This window comes from Culex pipiens, chromosome 2, assembly GCF_016801865.2.
Source record: "Culex pipiens pallens isolate TS chromosome 2, TS_CPP_V2, whole genome shotgun sequence".
Classification (NCBI taxonomy): domain Eukaryota; kingdom Metazoa; phylum Arthropoda; class Insecta; order Diptera; family Culicidae; genus Culex; species Culex pipiens.
In genome coordinates this window covers 187,612,816-187,635,605 of record NC_068938.1, presented here as the reverse complement: position 1 = coordinate 187,635,605, position 22,790 = coordinate 187,612,816, and the positions used below count along the sequence as shown (strand labels likewise).

The 22,790-nt window shown below is 37.2% G+C and overlaps 1 protein-coding gene across 1 annotated transcript in view; it reads right to left on the bottom strand.

The window, feature by feature from the left end:
• LOC120429995 (transcription factor Dp-1-like) overlaps positions 1 to 19,472 on the bottom strand; it is a 36,656-nt gene extending 17,184 nt beyond the window's left edge. Inside the window, exons 1-2 of the mRNA XM_039595092.2 lie at positions 18,697 to 19,472; positions 4,583 to 4,710 (exon numbers count right to left, since the gene is read on the bottom strand). Of these exons, the coding sequence (XP_039451026.1) occupies positions 4,583 to 4,710; positions 18,697 to 18,748 (180 nt within the window). The 5' untranslated portion in view covers positions 18,749 to 19,472. The remainder of the gene's footprint in view (positions 1 to 4,582; positions 4,711 to 18,696) is intronic.
• Positions 19,473 to 22,790: the final 3,318 nt, after the last annotated feature.

Sequence of the window (22,790 nt, the reverse complement as noted above, 5' to 3'; positions counted from 1 at the left end):
TAAACAAGATAAGTTCAAATTAAAATCATAAAATTAAAACAAGAAAAACATAAACCAAGAGAAGTAAAGTATTTCGTAGAACAAAAGTTACTCAAAAAGACACGGGAAAAATAAAAAAAATTGGACAGTATAGGGTTAGAAACTCTGAAGTTCTTTTTTAAAGGGTACAAAATTTAAGAATTTAGAAGTTCTTTTTTTAAAGATCCACAATTTAAGAATTCTGCAGCAATTTTTTTAAGGTTCACAATTTAACGGTGCACATCAACCAGAGCGTTTGCAGCAAGATTTTTGATACAGATATTTTACTATCTTCAAAACTACGGGAACTATCGATTTAATTTTCTATTCATCCCCTAAAGTACTGCCTACAAAATAATTTACAGCAAAGTTAGAGTATTTTTACAGTCAGATTGTTGCAGGACTGGGTCCGTAAATTTGTCATTTTTGGAATAAGAAGACAACAACTTCCTTGGTTGCTGTGCACCCTAAAGAATTTAAGAATTTAAGTATTTAGGAATTTAAGAATTTAAGAACTTAAGAATTTAAGAATTTAGGAATTTAAGAATTTAAGAATTTAAGAATTAAAGAATTTAAAAAAATTGAGAATTTAAGAATTTGAGAATTTAAGAATTTAAGAATTTAAGGATTTAAGAATTTAAGAATTTAAGAATTTAAGAATTTAAGAATTTAAGAATTTAAGAATTTAAGAATTTAAGAATTTAAGAATTTAAGAATTTAAGAATTTAAGAATTTAAGAATTTAAGAATTTAAGAATTTAAGAATTTAAGAATTTAAGAATTTAAGAATTTAAGAATTTAAGAATTTAAAAATTTAAGAATTTAAGAATTTAAGAATTAAAGAATTTAAAAAAATTGAGAATTTAAGAATTTAAGAATTTAAGAAGTTAAGAATTTTAAAATTTAATAATTTATGAATTTAAAAATTTCCGTGTACCTATTTTTTTTTTCAAAAGTCCTCAACAATACCTACAACTTTGCCCAAGACACCAAATTGATCAGAAAATTCACTCAAAAGTTACAGCTGTTTGAATATTTACGTACCATTTTTGTATGGACAGCAGCCAAAATTGTATGGAGACTTGTATGGGTGAACCAATGACACAAAATAGCTTCTTTGGTCATAGGGAAGGCCCTCACAAAGTTTGAGCCAAATAAAAAAAATACAAATAAAATCCATTTCCGGTTTTGGTAGAGAATTGTTCAAATTTAAAAAGCATTGGAAAGCAAAACTAGTAAAATTATAGAAAATTTTGAGGTTGGAAGTTTTAATTGAAAAATGTCATTCTTTTAGGGGTCAACTTTGGCTGTGTTTTTTACTAACATTTCCTATATTTTAAGTAAAAAGAAGCATGCAGTAATTTTGTGTAGTGTCCCAGACTATGCTTCTACGCTTTTTTTTACAATTGAAATGATAATGGTGCCATTCTATAGCAGAAAATAAGAAAAACAATTTAAAAAAATGGAAAAAGTTACTGAAAAACATGAAAAAATGGTGGTGGTGGTTAATTTATTTCAGGCAGCTTTAACAATGTTTGTCATTCGCTGCCTCGTGAAAAAATGAGATAGGAAAAATCTAATGAAAGGAGGTGGTAGAATAGGTCAAATACTACCAAAAACAAACATAAACTAAACAAGATAAGTTCAAATTAAAATCATAAAATTAAAACAAGAAAAACATAAACCAAGAGAAGTAAAGTATTTCGTAGAACAAAAGTTACTCAAAAAGACACGGGAAAAATAAAAAAAATTGGACAGTATAGGGTTAGAAACTCTGAAGTTCTTTTTTAAAGGGTACAAAATTTAAGAATTTAGAAGTTCTTTTTTTAAAGATCCACAATTTAAGAATTCTGCAGCAATTTTTTTAAGGTTCACAATTTAACGGTGCACATCAACCAGAGCGTTTGCAGCAAGATTTTTGATACAGATATTTTACTATCTTCAAAACTACGGGAACTATCGATTTAATTTTCTATTCATCCCCTAAAGTACTGCCTACAAAATAATTTACAGCAAAGTTAGAGTATTTTTACAGTCAGATTGTTGCAGGACTGGGTCCGTAAATTTGTCATTTTTGGAATAAGAAGACAACAACTTCCTTGGTTGCTGTGCACCCTAAAGAATTTAAGAATTTAAGTATTTAGGAATTTAAGAATTTAAGAACTTAAGAATTTAAGAATTTAGGAATTTAAGAATTTAAGAATTTAAGAATTAAAGAATTTAAAAAAATTGAGAATTTAAGAATTTGAGAATTTAAGAATTTAAGAATTTAAGGATTTAAGAATTTAAGAATTTAAGAATTTAAGAATTTAAGAATTTAAGAATTTAAGAATTTAAGAATTTAAGAATTTAAGAATTTAAGAATTTAAGAATTTAAGAATTTAAGAATTTAAGAATTTAAGAATTTAAGAATTTAAGAATTTAAGAATTTAAGAATTTAAAAATTTAAGAATTTAAGAATTTAAGAATTAAAGAATTTAAAAAAATTGAGAATTTAAGAATTTAAGAATTTAAGAAGTTAAGAATTTTAAAATTTAATAATTTATGAATTTAAGGATTTAAGAATTTAAGAATTTAAGAATTTAAGAATTTAAGAATTAAAGAATTTTAGAATTTAAGAATTTAAGAATTTAAGAATTTAAGAATTTAAGAATTTAAGAATTTAAGAATTTAAGAATTTAAGAATTTAAGAATTTAAGAATTTAAGAATTTAAGAGTTTAAGAATTTAAGAATTTAAGAATTTTAGAATTTTAGAATTTAAGAATTTAAGAATTTAAGAATTTAAGAATTTAAGAATTTAAGAATTTAAGAATTTAAGGATTTAAGAATTGGAGAATTTAAGAATTGGAGAATTTAAGAATTTAAGAATTTTAGAATTTAAGAATTTAAGAATTTAAGAATTTAAGAATTAAAGAATTTAAAAATTTTGAGAATTTAAGAATTTAAGAAGTCAAGAATTTTAGAATTTAAGAATTTAATAATTTATGAATTTAAGAATTTAAGAATCTAAAAATCTAATAATACAATAATAGATCACCAAACTAAAAAAAAAATAAAAAGTTTTTTTTTATTTTAAGTTTCAACTTTTAATTTTGAATGTTGGAGCTTTCAATTTTGATAGTATTGATCTTTTAATTTTTTCCCCAAGAATGTTTGAACTCAGAAAAAAAATCTTCTTAGGGAATTCCCGAGAAATCCTCAAAATTTTAGGGAAATCGGACGCTGTATAGTTGAACTTCTGGTCTGTTATTTTTTTTTTAATTTTTGGCACCGACCAGTGATGATTTGCTTGCTGCTGAAACTGCATTACCAAGGTAGAAATGTGAAAAATTACGTGTGTGTGTGTGTGTGTGGTCCAATCCAATACCCGCTAACCGGTAGCGAAATTATGGGAAAGTATAGTTTGTATCAGACTTTGTATATGCCGAATGCTGATACAACTTATCTCAGTCCCGGGTATTAGGTGGTGATAGCCCTCGCGCTGCTTCCAACGACCCGTTTCAGAATGACAGAGCTCCTTGCGGTCCAATTCCGAGGTCGCTGGGCATTGTTCGGCCCCGCCTAAACATAGAAGCAAGCATCTGAAGGAAACTCGATCTATATTTAGACTTCCAATCCCGTCAGGCAAATCAGGGATCAGCGCGTATTTAATATGAGAAGATAACATGTTTCAACACTACGGATCAATTCACTGCTAGAGTGTAAACCTTCTGATGGCTGACTGCTTAGCGTCCCAGACCACCAATCCAGAGGTGTGAGTTCGAATCCCACCTGATTCATTTTCGTTTTTGTTCATATTCAAAGTTCAAATTCCTGGTTCCAAATTTCAAAGGTACCGGCCGGGATTTGATCCCTGAACCTTCTGCTTATGAGGCAGAAGCCGTAACCATTAAGCCACGGAGCCGGACTAGAAATGTGAAAAATTACGTCAACGTCAAATTAAAAACTTTCCCTTAAACGCACATGACTTGAAAAAAAAAAACGTCCCCTTTGGCTCAGCTCACCACCTGCCCAGCAGACGCCCTTAATCGATATTGTTTACTTGAGATCGCTCGACTCCCAGTCAGGTTGCCATAATTAAACTTTCCAAGCTCATTTTTTTTTGTTGTTGCTCGCTCGCTCCTGTTTTTACACGCAACCCTGAAACCGAAGAATTCCAGCCAAACAAGCAAAACACGAATCCCCGTGGTCTGGTGGTCACCTCCACGACATCGACATCGACGCTGCTGAGATGATTCTTCTTTCGCGAGGCTTTCATGATGGAAACGTGTGTCGATCGATGCGCGTACAACACCCTGACCAGCCTTTTGCTCTGCTCTTTCTATCTCTATACTAGCCAGCAACGGCAACGACAGCCGTGGCCGATTTTGTCATTCATGTTTATTGCCATTGGCCATTTCGAGTCGTGTGACGATGACGATGACGACCAATCAAAGCCTTCGGACGGTAATTAATTCCAGATGCCTTCGTAAATATTCCGCGCCAAATGTGGGACCGAGGCGAACCGGGTCTTGCTTCTAATCGGGATGGGTTGACCATGGTGGGAGGAGGTCGGAGGACTCACCTGTCCTGCTATAATTGCACTCGTTTCCTGGCCGGTCACTTCCTTCACGATCGTTTTGACGCTGGCCGAAGTCAACGGCCGGCCGGTGGTCGACGCCGTTTGCATTACCTGTAGAATTTGCTGCTGACCTACAAAAATAGAAGCCGCGGGAAAGGGAGAGAAAGAAACAGCAAAAAAAAATGGTTAGTTAGTCGCAATATGGTGGTGGCGTGTGTGCTTTCATAGGGTGAGAATAAGGGGGAGGGGGGGGGGGGGGGGAGAGAGAAAAAAACAAAGCACTTTGGCCAGAGTGCCTAGAACACAATTAGACACGTTAATTGTTCCAAGCGGAGGGAGTGTGCTGGAAGGAGAGAGCCTTTCCAGGTTTGAAACAGTTTAGCAGCGTATAAAGAAAGCGAATTAACCCTCTCCCGCCCATGGTTACTCCAGAGCACCAAAACTTTGAACTCAAATATCTCGGAACTGACACAACTTTTCATGGTGCTTTAAGTTGCAGGTGTTCATGTAGAATGTATACTAACATCTCCCCAAATTTCATCAAATTTGGTTAAGCACAAGCAATGTTACAGTGTGAAATGTAAACAAAAATGGGCCAATTTTAGGGAAATAAATAAGACCTGTTTTCGAAAGCCCGTAAAAATTACCAAACACAAAATTTTATGAAACAAAAAATGTTTTGCTATCATTTGAACCTTCGACAAGAACCCCTGTGAATAACATTGTGAGTTTGGACCGGTTTTGAGTGTTTTTCAACCTTTTTCATTTGGTGCACCAGAGCACCACCTAGGCATATGAGCAACTAAATATTCAGGAGCACTTTTTTCTAAATTACAGAAAAAGCTTATTTTTATCAAAACAAAAGTTTATAAACGTTTTGACTATTCATAAACAAGGCAAAACATTGTTATTAGACCAATAGTTTTATTATTTTCCTCATTTTTCATGAAAATGGTTGTTTGTGGGTTTTGAATGAGCCAATCTAAGTAACCTGAAAATGCAGAGATTTTAGAATTTGTAGTTAATACTTCAGAAATATGGTCTTACAGCAAAGAATAAGTTGTTTGTAACAAATTTCGAAGCGTTTTCAAACAAATGACCAATAGATTTGAAGAAAACGAGATTTTGTGGTTTAAAAAAAAGTTGCTCATCTTCCTGATGGTGCTCTGGTGCACCACTTCAAATTCTATTTTTTTGCCCCAATTCAATGTTTGTGGGTCAAAGTAAAGTATTTCCTGCATTATTGTACCAAAATTAAGCCATTTACTATTTTTACGATAAGCAAACAGCTCTGGGCGTTAGAGGGTTAACGAACCTAATATTAATACCTACTACAAACAAACAATAGTGTTGCAAGTTTTTCGAAAAAAAAAAAAAACATTTAATCCATTGCGCAAATATTTAACCACGTAATTTTAGCGGATCGCAGACTGGATTTCGCCATGTTGATGTGGTGACATTTCTAACTCAGGTTGCTTGGGAAATCAACTCCACCAGAGCAGATCTTCGTCACCATGATAGCCATCCATTGCCGGCCGCTCCCATATCCACCGTGCGCCAGGGTCAAGGAAAGTGATTGGGAAGACGGGAAGTGTTGATGCTTCGCTTTTTAAAGGGGGTACGGGAAAATTTCCACTCCCCCAAATAAATTTTGGTTGGAGTTGGACGGTTTTTAGGAAGGTATAAAGTCAAGGATACGCTCTAAGCAAGCGTTGCGCCCATGATTGATATTTTTAAGTGGTAAGATTTTATTCTGTTGAGACTGTTTTGATGGATGGTTTCAAGTTATTGTCTTTTCGACTACCTCTCCTGGGCAAATCAGCTACCTTAGGAATCAAGCCATTTCGTTGAAAAGGGGTTACAAATATGTAAAACAGCAAAAATGACGATGGTGTTGATACTTGAAACATTTTTGAAATCTGTTATTACACTGAAAAAATCTGGCATAGCAAATTCATATGCTTTTTCACGTGAGCTGCTCCAAAAATCAACACGATAATTTGCCATGCTTTTCCCTTGACATTAATGTATATTTTAATGTGATATTTTTGTTTTAATCATTTGAAATCAGCTTTTCAGCTGCCGTTCTACGCATAATTGTCCCATGTCGTTTTTGGTCGAATCTGACTTTTTGTCATGTTTAAGTTTATTTTTACGTATACCTTCAGAAAAAAACACATAAAATATAGTACTTTGTTCGAAAACGCATTAAAAACAACATCAAGTCTGTTTGTCCCATCGTTGTACTTCTACGCATAATTGTCCCACCAAGTATTTCCTTACACAAAATCATCTAGTTATCAGTTTTACGGATGCCACGATATCTCAACACTGCTTTCACCAAATCGGCTCAAAATTTCTAACGTGTATCTTATACGTATTTTGTGATCCTGTCATTACCCATTTAATTGAAATGTCAGAAAATTTGATTGTTTATAAGGCAGATAAGGAGTGACTTATTCTGCTCAAATATTTAAACGTTCCGTTTTCGGTTTATTTGCATCAATATTAGCTTCCGGAAGCATTCAAAGCTTAGTGACGATCCATAAACGTGAACACTTTTTTATTGCATTTATAGTTCTCAATTGCGCAAAATGCACAATTCGAAAATCTGGCTATTCCAATTTCCTTAAAAAATACCAGATATGGGCATTTGAAAACAACAGATTTTTTTTAATTACGACAATCGCAAAACTTTAGGGCGGTTCCAGTAAAGATTTTGCTGAAGTTGGGGATGGTTGCCAGTTTCAATAGTAATAAAGGGACTATCCACAAACCACGTGGACACTTTTTTGGAAATCTCAACCCCCCCCCCCCCCTATCACTATCACAATATCTGAAATCCGGCCTCCAAAATGTGTATGAATAACACATAAGTGCTAATAACTTTTGATTTGGTTGTCAGATCTTTGATGTTTTAGGTTCATTTGAAAGGTCTTTCGATTATCTAACCAACGATGAGTCGCATGATGGACCCGGAAATCATTTTTATTGAAATATCTGAGATCCAGCCTCCAAAAAGTGTATAAATAACACTTAAGTGCTGATAACATTTGGTGGGGTTGTCAGATATTTGATGTTTTAAACTCATTTGAAAGGTATTTCAATTATCTAACTAACAACTGGTTGCATATGAGATCCGGACACCATCTTCATTGAAATATCTGAGAACCGGCCTCCAAAAAGTGTATAAATAACACTTAAGTGCTAATAACTTTTGATAGGGTTGTCAGATCCACGATGTTTTGGGCTCATTGGAAAGGTCTTTTTAATACCTTTCTGAAAATGTATAACATGATAGGTTTTCTTGCAAAAACCACCCTTTTTACAATCTTCCGGACATACGTCAAAATCGTTTTTTTAGCATAACTTTTGAAGTGCTTAACTAAACTTGCTGATTTTAAATAGAGACCTATGGGACCCCAAGACGGATTGAATGAGACTAATACGGTCAAAATCCGTTAATCCAGTCCGAAGATAATCGAGTGACAATTTTTTTGTCCACCCACCTACACACATCCACACAGACATTTGCTCAGAACATGATTCTGAGTCGATATGTATACGCGAAGGTGGGTCTACGAGGTCAAATTAATAAGTTCATTTTTCGAGTGATTTTATAGCCTTTCCTCAGTAAGTTGAGGAAGGCAAAAATGATTGTAATATTCATCAGGAAATGATTTTTAGTCAAAAAAAAAGTGTAATATTGCATCAGGAACTGGTGAAATTTCAGCAGATTTGGTGAATATTCATCAGGTTCACATTTTTAAACATTTTTTAGGTAATATTACTCAAAAAAGAAGTAATATGAGTCATTTGCGGGAAGTGACGCCACGCGGATGCTGTGCAGGAATATTCGTGTTTTCGGCGTCATTTTGTTCTGATATTTCTAGTAATTATTTCCGAGTTAGATATGGGGAAGATGGGAAGCCGCTGTTGTTTTATTTGTGGTTATTTTTTCACAGTTTCCTGGAATTATTTTCAAATTAACTGTCAATATGTAAATTTTTCTACTCACTATATTATTTAAATTTTCATATTACAGTCGACTCTCTGGCTGTCGATCTTCTTTTTTTTTTTTTTTTTTTTTTTTTTGGGAGGGTGATCCAGCCGCACATCGTTGATGTCGAAACCTCTAAACTGGGCCCTCGTCTTGTCACGTCCGTCAGTAGTCTTGTCGTACATTACAACTAGAACCAGATCTGCCAATGAATTAGTACACTTCGACCAAATAAACACTGACGCTGTATGGATCTGACTCTAGAATAAATGCACAGTTGTGTGTTATTCATAAGTCCAAAATGTTCAATTATTCATATAAGTCCAAATATTCATTTGCGGATAACTGCCTAACTTGAATTGAATACAAGATTTAAAGCAACCTATCCGAAAGCTACTCTTATCTCAAATCCCCGACATTTTAATTGTTAACCAAAAAAAAACGTTTCTTTTAAAACCTGTCTGGCTTCTTTTAAAAAACAAAAAAAAAAACAAAATAACAGTTGATATTTTACAAGTCGTGAATTGAAAAAGAGACGACCATTTGTTCGTCAGAATTCCAGTAGATCCTCGATTCGCAACAATGGTCGATACAATCATAATCCGACAACCGTTAGTTCAACAGATCAACGAATTTAGTCCGATATCATTTCACTATTGATTGATCGAGACTCTATGGAAATTTTGACAAATCAGAATGGTTTTTATGCTACTTGAATGAAAATCACCGATTCTGATAGAATTACTAAATTCACTGTTACTAATTTTGTCCCTAAATAACTAAAGGCAAAGTATAAAAAGTTGATATTTATAGTTAAAATCCTAAATTCTACGAACACTATTTTTTTTAAACCCGCATCCTCACCTGACACCCACATTAAGATAGGGAAAAATCACATATGTAGCGGTTCATTGTACAAATGTGATATTTCCACTATCAGAGAACCTCCTTGTCTCGATGACAGCTTACCGGCCATCGATTAAGCCCTGAGACTACGCCAAAGTGGGTTCTCGCAGCATGAAGTGGTGTCCATGTGTAAAAATGGAAGCTTCAGCAATATACTGAACACTTCGATTTTAATTCCACATCGAATCAAATCATACTCTTTGCCAAACAAGCATCAAACCTATGACACTCATTATGACAAAGCCCAGGGGACTCTCTGGCTGTCGATCTTCTCGATATCAATATTGCTCCATCTATCGATGAATTCTTCAGTCCCTTCAAAATGCATACTTCGATTGACTTTATTCCTCGATATTTTCTCTTGCTTGAAGGATCTCTTCCTCGACGGTCCCTTGGATTCTGTTTGCTTTAAAAATCTCTTCCGGTCGGTGAACCTCGTTGGATAAATGTACGACTCGTGCTGAAAAAATCCTCTTTTTGTAACTTGTTGGATAAACTACTATTTCAATCGAGTCTTCATTTTGCATCGTTCTGTAAACTGATGATTCTCTTCCTCGACGGTCCCTTGGATATTGACAACCAGAGAGTCGACTGTATTCCTAATCCTATTCCTTTCCTGTAACATACCATCTCCTCATGCCATATATCAAATTGTGATCAAATTGCTTAAATTAACGAAACTTTCTAAAACAGCATAGAAACCATCTGGAGCATTTGTATTTTAAATTACTGCTATGGATACAATTACTGCACAATAGACCGCCTAAGAAAAATTAACATTAGCACTGGCAATAAAGGTCGCACAATTCCGGATGGCTGCACAACGCACAACGAACACGATAATAAAACCATCATCCTGGCACTGCTGCTCACACGATACTGACGCGCAATTAATTAGCACAATAGAGATATCCACGCGCGAGAGTGTGTTAGTTTGTAACAAAATTTACACGCAGACACAGGCAAATCGAGTAGACGAATTCGTCTGTCAAAATCAGCTGTGTCCTATGTTATACCACGAGCACGTGGTAAACAGCTGTCTTTTACAGGCGAATTCGTCTACTCGGTTTGCCTATGTCTGTGTAAAAATACTGTAAACAAAATCAGCTGCTTGGAATTCAGCCAATCACAAGCGATCAAAACCAAAACAATACTTTAAATACAAATACTAACACAGGATCATAGAGTTATATAAGACCGATCTCACGCACACTAGCACGCCATTTGTTTTGCTGGCCGGTACAAAATTTAACCTCAATCTTTTTCGTGTACGTACACGCAATGAATCTATGACATTTCCCCGAAACCCATATTACCGAAGGGACATTTCCCCGAATGCCACTTCCCCGAAAAGACACTTCCCCTAATAGTCATTTCCCCGAATTCCATTTACCCGAATTTCCCATTTCCCCTAATCGTCCACATCCCCGAATGCCATTTTCCCGAATGGGCCACAATCCCGAATGCCACTTACCCGATTAGTCATATCCCTGAATAGTCATTTCCCTGAACGCCATTTCCCCGAACGCGGTCAAGCAGAAATGCCCGGTGCCCCGGAGCGCGCGCGCTCCTGGGCACCGGGCATTTCCGCTTGACCGCGTTCGGGGAAATAGCATTTTATAAGAAAAAAATTGATGGCAGTTTTTATCACATCAAACTACATATAATATTTCTTGAAAGGTTCGTATTGGCCTTGAATGATCAACTTTATTTTTGGCTTCATTTAGAACAGACGTAGCATTTTAGGGGGAAGGGGTGTTGAAAGGTTTGGTACTATTCATTCAAATACAATGAGTATTGTTACAGACTTTTTTTATATATTCTCAAAACAAATACTTTTTTCTTATAGACATGATAATAATAATGCAATAGAAGTTTTGTTAGTTGTTATGATTCAAAAAACATACCGTGCGATTTTCGTAGTACCCCGTATCAGTAGAACCCCGTTCACACTGATCATTTTATTCACATTGCTGGATTGGTGTTTGGCAAAAAGTATAATCAACAAAAACTTCAAATAAAATTTGTACCAGCCTTATGTACCTATTTGTTCGATTTTTGCGTTCTTGAACAAAATTCAGAAAAAGACAAATTTCCTTGTCAATTTCTCAAAAACAACATCTAATCATGCGGTTGAATACAAATGTTAATTGAACAACAAAAAATCTAGTAATTGGGTCTAAAATTAAGCTTAAATTTGTGATATTATTGTTCACAAGAAAAATAAGCTTTACTAAGTACAATGTCCCCTTTGAACAACCGCAAAGGATTTAAAATGGATTTTAAAATGATTATTACACAGCAAAAAATCCAATGGTAAAATCGCATGCAAAAGCATGCACATCACCTTTGTGAGCAAAAGCATGTAATATTGTATGAGAAAACGTGTACACAAAAAGCATGTACCAAAGAAAAAATCAGGTCTGCTCACCCCAAAAATAACATGAAACCGGCGAGAGAAATATTCGGATTACCAAGTCCGCGCCCCAACCCTCGAAGCTATCTCTTCGCTATGTAAATAGGTGGATCTTCACCGCTGTACCTGTAGGTTCCACATACATCGTATATGTTGTACATGTCACAGTATATGTTGTACGGAAAACCTACTGTTACATTGGCATTGATCCGACCATTTTCAAAGCGGCGAGATAGCCGAGCGGGTTAAGGCGCGGACTTGGTAATCTGAATATGACTCTCGCTGGATTCATGTTATTTTTGGGGTGAGCAGACCTGATTTTTTTCGGTACATGCTTTTTGTGTACACTTTTTCTCATACAATATTACATGCTTTTGCTCACAAAGGTGATGTGCATGCTTTTGCATGCGATTTTTCACAGAATTTTTTTGCTGTGTAGGGGATATGCAAATTCGGGTAATTTTAAATTTAAATAAACGGCAATTGGCGTAAGTGTCACTTCGGGGAAATGGCATTCGGGGAAATGGCCGATTAGGGGAAATGGCATTCGGGGATATAGCCGATTAGGGGAAATGATATTCGGGGAAATGGCATTCGGGGATGTGGCTGATTAGGGGAAGTGGTATTCGGGGATGTGACCAATTAGGGGAAATGATTTTCGGGGAAATGGCATTCGGGGAAATGTCATTCGGGGAAATGAGCTAGACCCACACGCAATACATGCGCACGATCTATAGAGATCTCCACGGTTTCTCTCACGCACATCATGATTCTGTATTAGTATTTGTATTTAAAGTGTTGTTTTGGTTTTGATCGACTGTGATTGGCTCAATTCCAAGCAGCTGATTTTGTTTACACTATTTTTACGCAGACATACACAGCAAAAAATAATGTAAAAATGGAAGCTTTAAAATGGAATGTTTAAAAAAGGAATGTGTAATTTTACATCTGTTTTAGACAAATTGCTACTGAAAAATTAGCCTGACACATTTTACTCTCTAAATGTTTATTATTTCGACGGAAGGTGCAATTTTTCGTCTTCTAAGATGCAATATTGCACACAATAGTGTTCGGAAGACAGCAAATTTTACAACTGTCAAAAGTTGTTGTTGTGAATGTTGGAGGAAGTTGCTGGTCGTCGCGTCTGGGAGTTTGGGCCGCTCGGGCAAACAATAATCATGGCAGATTCCGCGGCCATCGTCGTGTGCGTGTGTGTACGTGTGTTTTGGTGCTCTCACCAACTTCCAGTTGGAGGAAGTTGCAGATTTCGGTCCAATTGAAAGTCGTCGCCGCATCCGTAGCCGGTTCCATCGCCGTCGTCATCGTTTGAAGTGTGTGCGCGTGTTTGGTGCTTCATCTGGTCAGGCCGGAGGAAGTTGCTGGTCGTCGCGTGCGGAAGTTAGGCGGCTCGGGCGACCAATATTCGCGGCAGATTCCGTCGTGACCTGAAGAGTGTGTTTTGTTGATTCTTCCGGTCCAGTGAGGGGAAGCTGCCGGTCGTCGCGTCCGGGTGTTTGGGCCAATTGGGTCGCTCCGGCGTTCAACATGGCAGATTCCGTTGCCGTCGTATGTGTTAGAAGTGGGTACGTGTGTGTGCGTGTTTTGGTGTTTCTTCTGGACCACTTGGAGGAAGTTGCCAGTCGTCGCGTCCGGGAGTTTGGGATGCTCGTGCGTCCAACATTCGTGGCAGATTCCGTTGATTGTCATAACAACCGGTGACAACTCGACGATCATTCTGTCCACCAAAAAACGAGGACAACGAGGCCTTAGATAAGTATTTTTTGTCTTATGAACATGACACTTTGTTAAAAATTTTGTAATTTTTTAGGTGAATATATCAAGTGTGATGATATCTCATGGAACTTGACTGCTGCTTGCAACATTTTGTTTGGGTAAGTAATTTTCTATATTTAGTTTTAGTTTTTTTAGTCACTTAATTGTTATCTGGGTAAATCGGAACAAAAAAATTCCACCCAATTTGCAAATTCTTACGATTTAAATAAATTATTTCAAAAATGATTTGGTAGATACTTGCTTGATAACTACTTTTTAAGATAATTATTTCTCGATATGGGATGAAAACGCGTTTAAGACGCGAACGCTAAAGTGCTGATATTCCAACATTAGGTGCGCGATGGAAATATATGCCGTTTAACTTACTTCAAATAGTTATACAGTCGACTCTCTGGCTGTCGATCTTCTCGATATCAATATTGCTCCATCTATCGATAAATTCTTCAGTCCCTTCAAACTGCATACTTCGATTGGCTTTATTCCTCGATATTTTCTCTTGCTTGAAGGATCTCTTCCTCGACGGTCCCTTGGATTCTGTTTGCTTTAAAAATCTCTTCCGGTTGTCAATATTGTCACTATTTCATGGCTTGCATAGACATTTTTCTTTGCGAAACGAAGCTTTGAAGGGTGTTTGACATTAGTTTGTTTTTGTTTGCTGGACGTTGCTATGATTCTCTCCCATAGCTGGGTACCAAGAAAAAAATATTTTCAATCGAGTCTTCATTTTGCATCGTTCTGTAAACTGATGATTCTCTTCCTCGACGGTCCCTTGGATATTGACAACCAGAGATTCGACTGTAATATGTTAAATCGATCAGTGATTCCAACAGTTGGTACCAACACCAAAAATATATAATATTACTGCAAAATAAACGAAAACCAATCAAACTTATAATTCTTGCTTGCTTTTTTGGTCGCATGAAATTTGAATTTTAGAATTTAAAAATTTTAGAATTTTAAAAATTTAGAATTTAAGACACAGTTTTTCTTGCCTGAGTTCTCCCCCACCCCGACCATTCTTTATGAAATACAAAAACTTAAAAAAAGGAAATACAAATTTGATTTTAGTAAAGTTGTGAAAACTTAAATTACCAATAGGATTGGTCTATCAATCATGTTTTGGTCTAATCTGATTTGCGGCTGAATTAAATTTTTTCAAAACATTGTTTTGTAATAAATGGCCATTTAAAAAACGGAGTTTAGAGGCCTGTACTGAGTTCCAGATTGCTCAACACATATTTTTTATGTTGCAAAAAAAAATAGCCGAAGAGCCATAAAAATCTATTAAAAATAAATTCAAACATTTCGGAAAATTGTTTCTGTTAGAACTTCTAAAAATTTATGTTTTTGCACTCAACGCAAAAAAAAAATAGTTCCTAATAATATTCTTTCGGCTAGGCACCACCCATCTTGTACCACGCCACTGGCCTCTTCCACACCAGCGCTTGTATGACTATTTTGATCGCTAGCATGTCCGCCGTTCCGCAACCCACGATGCTCGTCGACAGGAACGATACAAAAGTGGTTCCCGGATTTCGTTGGACATGCCCCAGCAAACCCCATTTAGTCGCTCATTTCGTTGAGCACTCCGATGACCACCGGTGCGGTCCCGGATCACAACTGTGTCGACCCAGCTGCACCCATGATGGCCAATGGAACCTGTACGAACGGGACCTAAATCTCCCACCACCACCGCTCCTGGACCAGATACGCAAGTCCTTGCTGAAAATACAATAGGACGGCGTTGGTGAGAGCAAAAATCAAAATAAAAGACTGTTTGGAATATGGCTTGTTTATGTTTTCCACAGGCAATGACAGTTCGATATCTATTCTTCCAACTCAACAGAAAATGACAAAAATTACATATTTTTAGGTACAATTTTCTACATTCATCGGTAATTTTCGTCATTTTCTTGGGTAAATTTATACCTTATATGTGGTAAATTTTCATCATATATGAGGTAATTTTACACATTTCTAGAGGTAAAATTAAAGCTTTTTTCTGACATAAAAGATGTACTACTTCCCAGATGTAATATTACCACGATTTTTTTTTCTGTGTAGGCAAATCGAGTAGACGAATTCGACTGTAGAAACCAGCTGTTTACCACGTGCTCGTGGTATAACAAAGGACACAGCTGATTTTGACAGACGAATCATTCTACTCGATTTGCCTATGTCTGCGTGTAAATTTTGTAACAAACTAACACGCTCTCGCGCGTGGATATCGCTATTAGGTTTTACAGCGTGACGTCACGAGCGCACACGCACACACATTTTTACTGCACAGAAAAAAAATCATGGTAATATTACATCTGGGAAGGGGTACATCTTTTATGTCAGAAAAAAGGTGTAATTTTACCTCTGGAAATGTGTAATTTTACCACTTTTCTGGTGTAATGTCACTTTTTCAGTCTAAATTGAGGTAAAATTACATCATAAAAGAGGTAATATTCAACCTTCCAAAATTACAGCTTCCAAATTTACATTATTTTTTCTGTGTGAGACACACGTGCAAAAAATGTTAACAGTGCAGCCAAGTTGTCAAATTTCTTAACCTAAGAACCGAGTCGGCGTAAACCCTAATAGACCGCCTAAGAAAAATGCACCAAAAACCATAGAAAAACATACAAATTAATGTATTCAGTGCAGTAGGCTTATGCTTTGGGATGTTCCCTTCAATGTTGTATAGAGAATTTGCAGCAAAGCTAAAAGACACATGTCGCCACCTATGAACAAATAGCGTAAACCTATGATTTTTCAAAAAATGTGTTTGTACCTTCAAAATTAATATTTTTATAAAACTTATGCCGGATTCGGATGAGAAAAATTATTTCCAACAATTTGGTGTGCAACTTTCCACTTTTTGTTTGATTTTTCTATGAGAAAATTGTAAATTTAGTAAAAGATAGTTATTTGAACTATTTGGCAACAAAGTCTGTCAAAAATCAATAAAAATTGTTAAATATACGTTAACACATCTGTTATCAACTATGTAACTGTTTATTTCTTTGATATATATGGGGAAACTATTTTTTTCGTGTTCTGAAATATGTTTTTTGAAGAAAAAGTTCACAAATTTTTGCGCGCCCAAAAATTGATGTTCATTATTTTAAAGCAAAAATTTTTTCTCGTCTTTTGCAACCAGTTTCATTAAGATTGATGCAGGGAATCATGAGAAATAAGCGAATTTGTTCTTCAATCCAGCAGAAAGAAATACGATTTTTGGCAAGTAACCTCATTTTGGCGCCACCTACATTTGAAACACAGTCGCGCTGCAAAACCTCAATACTTGGATGATGAAAATTTTTAGCTTAAAACTAAATATTTTTTATGCAATTAAAACAAATGTTTTTCGACTTCTTTTTCAGGGTGTGGGCAGGATGGGCCGCCTTAGAAAACAAGCCATTTCGTCTAATACAACGTTGAAGGGAGATAAGAATAACTTAAGGGATCTTTTTAACATAGGTTCCATGAAGCTAGACCACTTCTATGAAAATAGTCACTTACCAAAACAAACATGTTTTAAAATAGTGTTCATGTGTGGTAATAAGACTTTAATTTTTCAAATAAGCTTAAAAATAACTAATGTTAAACGTTATTTGTAAAGCTACCAGGAGTGAAATAATCCAAATTTCGTAACTTTTGTGTTAATAAGGCAGGAAAAGGGTGGTCCATTCTGCCCCCAAGTGGATTTTTATGTAACACTTCCACCACCAAGCCTCTAAATGATTTGAAGGTTACGTTGTTGTTTGTTTACCTTGGTAGTGACATCTAGGACAGTTATAAGCATTGAAAAAAATGTTTTCAAACAATCCAACTTTTCAGGAAACCTATATGAAAAACTCGAAATAAACAACATTAGGAGCCTAACATTTCAAAAGGGCACATAACTTTTGTAAACAATCGTATATCCCTTTAACTCAAATGACAATTTACATAAGGTGTGAAAGGGACACACTCTTGGTTAAAAAGTTGTGCCCTGATGAAACGGCAGTGTTCAGTTTTGTTCAATTTCAGTATGGTGATGTTATTTGACGTCCTTTATAAGACCCTTGCCTTACAGTTGGCCTAAATCCATTCTAAAGCAATATAATTTTCTGCGTGTAAATAAATCTGTCTAAATAGATAATTGCTGGCATTTCTGGTTCTCTGGAAACCGTAGCTAATAGTCAAAGGAATGATTTTGACTAAAAATATGCTCTGGCAACTCACGAACTTATATAAATAAGAATTAGAGTCGAAAACAAGTCGAGAAACGTTTTCCTCGCTTTTTCTAAAAGGGGTTTGGTTTTTACGACGTTTCGAAACTAACTCGAGGAAAAGGATGATGATGATGGTAGGATGTTAAAAATCTGACGATCTTTTAAAAAGTAATGAGTAATTAAGTAATATTTTTTGATGCTGGATTTTAGATATTTCTGGAGCAACATTTGAAAGGGATATATTATAACTTACTTAGTTTCTTTCATTTCAACTCAATTGTTTACAAAAACTAATTGAACTCCGATGATTCCCAAGATCATTCCGCTTAACTTCCCGAATCCCAAGCTTCCCACCAAACCATCAACCCGGACGCCAGGAGCGCAGCAATTAATTACGAGACTCTGCACATTCTTCAAGTTCTGAACAACGCTTATCATCTCGCTGCTTCTGCTGCTTGTCTCCTGCTCGGCTCGCTCTTCGATATCAAAAGATGTCGAAATCACGACCGCGAATCGACGGCAAAGGCCCTCGAAAAAAAAGGGGGGACAGAGAGGCAACAAGACCCTGCGGTAATCACCGAAATTTTGTTACAATCCTCCCTTTTTCTTCAATAATTCTTTTTTTTTCGGGATAGGATAACAGAATAATAAATGGAAGTGCCTTCCTCGGGAGAGGTGGCAAAGGCAAGTTGAAGAGAAAAAAAAGTCGGCGCGGCAAAAAAATAATCAAGAGGAAAATTTTCCTGCGTCGTAGCTGTCAAGGCCACGGCGCTAGAGGGTTCTAGGGGACACTTACCATTCGGATCCTGTATCACGATGCTGACCGGTTTGTTCTGGTGGTGGGCCATTCTTGGTCCTTCCCTCCGAGAGACGGCGGACACACTCGTTGTCGCGCGAGATTTTTCTTCTTTCTCGAAGTGGCCACCCGCGCGCCGTCAGGACCGGGGAAAATTTAGACCCGGACCGGAATCACTTCCCCGAGGCAAGGCAACTCTAAACGGGGCCAAACACTTGACCGGAACACTGTCCGCCGAGGGGACCGTTCAACCGCAGGAATTTCCCCCCAAATGCCGGCCAAACCCGCCGACCAAGAACCGCACTCGGAAACCGAAAAGTGATGTTCAAAATGGCGATCCGCAAACTCGCGCACTCCGCGTTGGACCGTTTTTTTCGTGGCACTTTTCCGGCGCCGTCCCGCGACCGATTTTCACCCTTCCAAGCGCACAAAATTCGCAAAATTCACCGCTTTCACCGGGCACCGCACAACTTCCAATCGGTCCACCCTGACCGGAGCAAATCCGCCCCAAAATCCGCCCTCTCAATGCAAAAATGTCCGTCAAACGATGCCACAGAAGCTCGCACACACAACTTTGCTGCTGCTTCGGCGGGTCTTTTTCTCGCGGTCTGAAGCAAAGAGGCCTGGCTGTGTGCGATGGCAACTCCCCCGCCGCCGCCGTTCCTCCTGCGCGCACAACACACTCCCTCACCGAGAGAGAGAGAGAAAAAAAAAGTCGCGGCGGAACGGTTCCACGAAGGTTTTTCGAACTGGCGCTGCTGCTGCGAAGGCGTTTTGTTGACAGAGAGCCGCGTTTGACAGCTGGGCTGCTGTCGTCGCGATTTTGGCGTTTGTGCGGTGAAGCGGCGCGCAAAAGGCGCGACTTTTTTTTCGGTGTTGTTGTTTGAGTTGAAAAGTTGGGGCGCCCATGCAGCGGAAGCGATGTGCACGGTTATTGGGAAAAAGAGAAAATTGGCTGGAGTTTTTTATAATAGCGATTATCCACGAAAAAAATCCCTTGTAAAAATGTATTGTAACATAACCTAACGACCTATTTAATAAATTGTAGGATTGTTTGGGGAATGAAAAATGTACGGTTGCACCCTATTTTTGTATTATCAAGATCATTTAGGAAAAATCATTCGACAAATGGTGACTGTATGGTTGTTGACTATGCGGGAGGTCAAATAAACCAAATTTTCAGTTTTTGCTTTTTGGGTGTTTTTTGATGCCCCTGACCCAAGGCGGTTTGAAAAACACCCAAAAAGTCGCTCTGGCACTAAATCCAACTGAGCGATTCCCACTCGCGCTTTTCCCCGCCTTTTTCTGACAATCTTACACACAAAGAAAAATTACTCTAAATTTAAAAAGATCGTTCGTTGGATTAAAAGTTCGCATTGGTGAATATTCGTAGAAAGTTCAAACTTTTCAATTTAATAGTTGGAAAGTTTTTGATACTACCATGCATTTATGGAACAAAATCGTTGTATTGGTAAAAGTATTTTAATTTTAATTGGAAAAGAAACCTTTTATGGCAAGAATACACAACATTTAGCACTACAGGGATAATTTCAGAAAAATGTGCTTGGTTTTTTACATTCATTTAAAAAAAAAATGTAAACAGTATGTTAGAAAAACACTTTTTTTGTATTTAACGCTACTCCACTAGCTTCTGCTTCATACGGTACGTCACCGGTCACTTCCGAATACCACAGGCTGGACGGTTCCGGATGGAGTTGGCCATTGATTCGTGATTGATTGTTCCCGATCCTGGAAGCGCATCCGGAACATGGAGTTGATGAGGCCCTCGGAACGGAGTTCGATTTTGAGCACGTAATCCTACTTCGAGAATGACACAGATTTTTTTGGCTCGCTGTCCAGATCGCGACGTGATTGTTTGTGGGCGGGAAGTTGCTAAAAGAGATGGAAAGTAAGTGAAGTTGGCTAGCCACTGCACACATTCTCAATACTCACCGGTGCTGTAAACCGCCGGCACCGAGTGCAACATCCTGGCTGCTGCCGCGGTCGGCTTTGCTTTGCGTCCTAGACTCACCACCGGACCCACCAAAGTGTTTGTTTACATTTGCGACTTAGGCGTACACGGTTACACGAGAACGTCAAAATGAAAGAAATGTTACAGTCGAATTAAAAGTAAAAACTTTTAAATCAGTGAGCAATGAGATTTTCAAAAACTGTAGCAGTAAAAGTTTTCATTTTCAAAACAAGAAAAAAACTTTTAATGTAGCAAATTTTAACAACTTTTTAATTCAAAAGTAAGTTACTTTTGTCATTACCGTAATATTTTTTTGTGTGCACACAAAGAAAAAATACTCTAAATTTAAAAGTTTGCGTTGGTAAATATTCGTAGAAAGTTTAAACTTTTCAATTTAAAAGTTGGAAAGTTTTTGATACTATCATGCATTTGTGGAACAAAATCGTTGCATCGGTTAAAGTGTTTTACTTTAAATTGGAAAAGAAACCTTTTATAGCAAGAATAAACAACATTTAATACTACAGTGATAATTTCAGAAAAATGAGCTTGATTCTAGGCTTGATTTTATATTTATTTTTAAAAGTTTTAAACAGTATGTTAAAAAAGACATTTTGTTATTGTATTTAACGCTTCTGGCCAAAATCCGAGTCCAAGCTGTACCGATTCTTAGGGTACGCTACCGGTCACTTCTGAAGACCCCAAGCTGGATGGTCTGGTCATGTTGCCGGCCTTCATCAGGACAGGTTTGGAGAAGTTGACTGTAGATTTGGCAAGGGTAATCGACGTTTTCCGGCTGGAAAGTGAAGTGCCTGAAAGAGGAGTTCCCGATTCTGGAAGCGCATCCGGAACATTGGGTTGATGAGGCCCTCGGAACGGAATTCGATTTCGAGCACTTCATCCTCCTTCGAGAATGACACAGATTTTTTCGGCACGCTGTCCAGGTTCATTCGGCTGGAGCTGCGCCGTCGCGAGATGAGCATTTGTGGGCGGTTAGTTGCTAAAAGAGATGGAAGTAATTGAAGTTGGCAAGCCACTGCACACATTCTCATTACTCACCGGTGTTGTAAACCGCCGGCACCGAGTGCAACAGCTGCTTTGGCCACCTCCGATTATCCCGCTTCTCGTCATCCTCCTCTTCGTCGGCTTCTTCTCCTCACCGTGAATATCACCTGTCTCGAACTTGGCCAAAAATCGGATGTTTATCTTCTTCAACGCAATCTCGTTGTCCATCACGCAGAAAAATAAGGCATATTTGAATCAACAAAACATTTTGCTTTTTCAAAACAACAAAAGACTTTTTTAGAATCGAGAAAAACAAGGTTTGTTTCAACGCAAAATCGGCGTTGATTATATTCAACAAAAATTTTGTTGATTCAAACCTCGTACAGGCTGATTCTACAAAACTTTTTTCTGCGTGATGCAACGCTTCGGCAGCGTCATCACCTCCACCGAATACAACCGGTGCGAATCCACATTCCTACCTCCCATCCTACAAAAACAAACATAATCAATCACAAACCCCACAAAACACCCAAGTTTCCTTCTTACCCATTCTGGTCGTGGAACAGCTGCAGTTCCTGCAGGAAGCTCGCCTTGTCCTTTTTGAGCACTTGAACCTCGTCCCGTAGCCGCACCACCCTCCTTTGAAGGCGTTCTGCTGCAGCTGTTTGGCTCACGAAGGTTTCCGCGGCCGATTCCTGGCTGCTACCACGGTCGGATTTGCTTTGCGTCCTAGAATCACCAGCACCACCAGACCCACCAAAGTGTTTGTTTACATTTGGAACATCAAAATGAAAGAAATTCTACAGAGATTTTCAAAAACTTAACCATTAAAACTTTTCATTTTTTAAACAGGAAAAAAACTTTCCCTCGACCTATTTTTAGCAACTTTTTAAATCAAAAATAAGTTACTTTTGTCATTACGGTAATATTTTTTTGTGTGTGTGTTAAATGTTGTCATATCACGGCCCTTCTTGACAGAAAAGGTCCTACGTGGTCCTACTTGACAGCTCGTTCCAAGGGGGCCATCAATCGAAAAAATGTTGTCTTGTCAATTATTTTTTTTGCATTAAAATTAAATAAAAGTGATTAGAAATGGTTATTAAGACGCTTTTTTATCGTT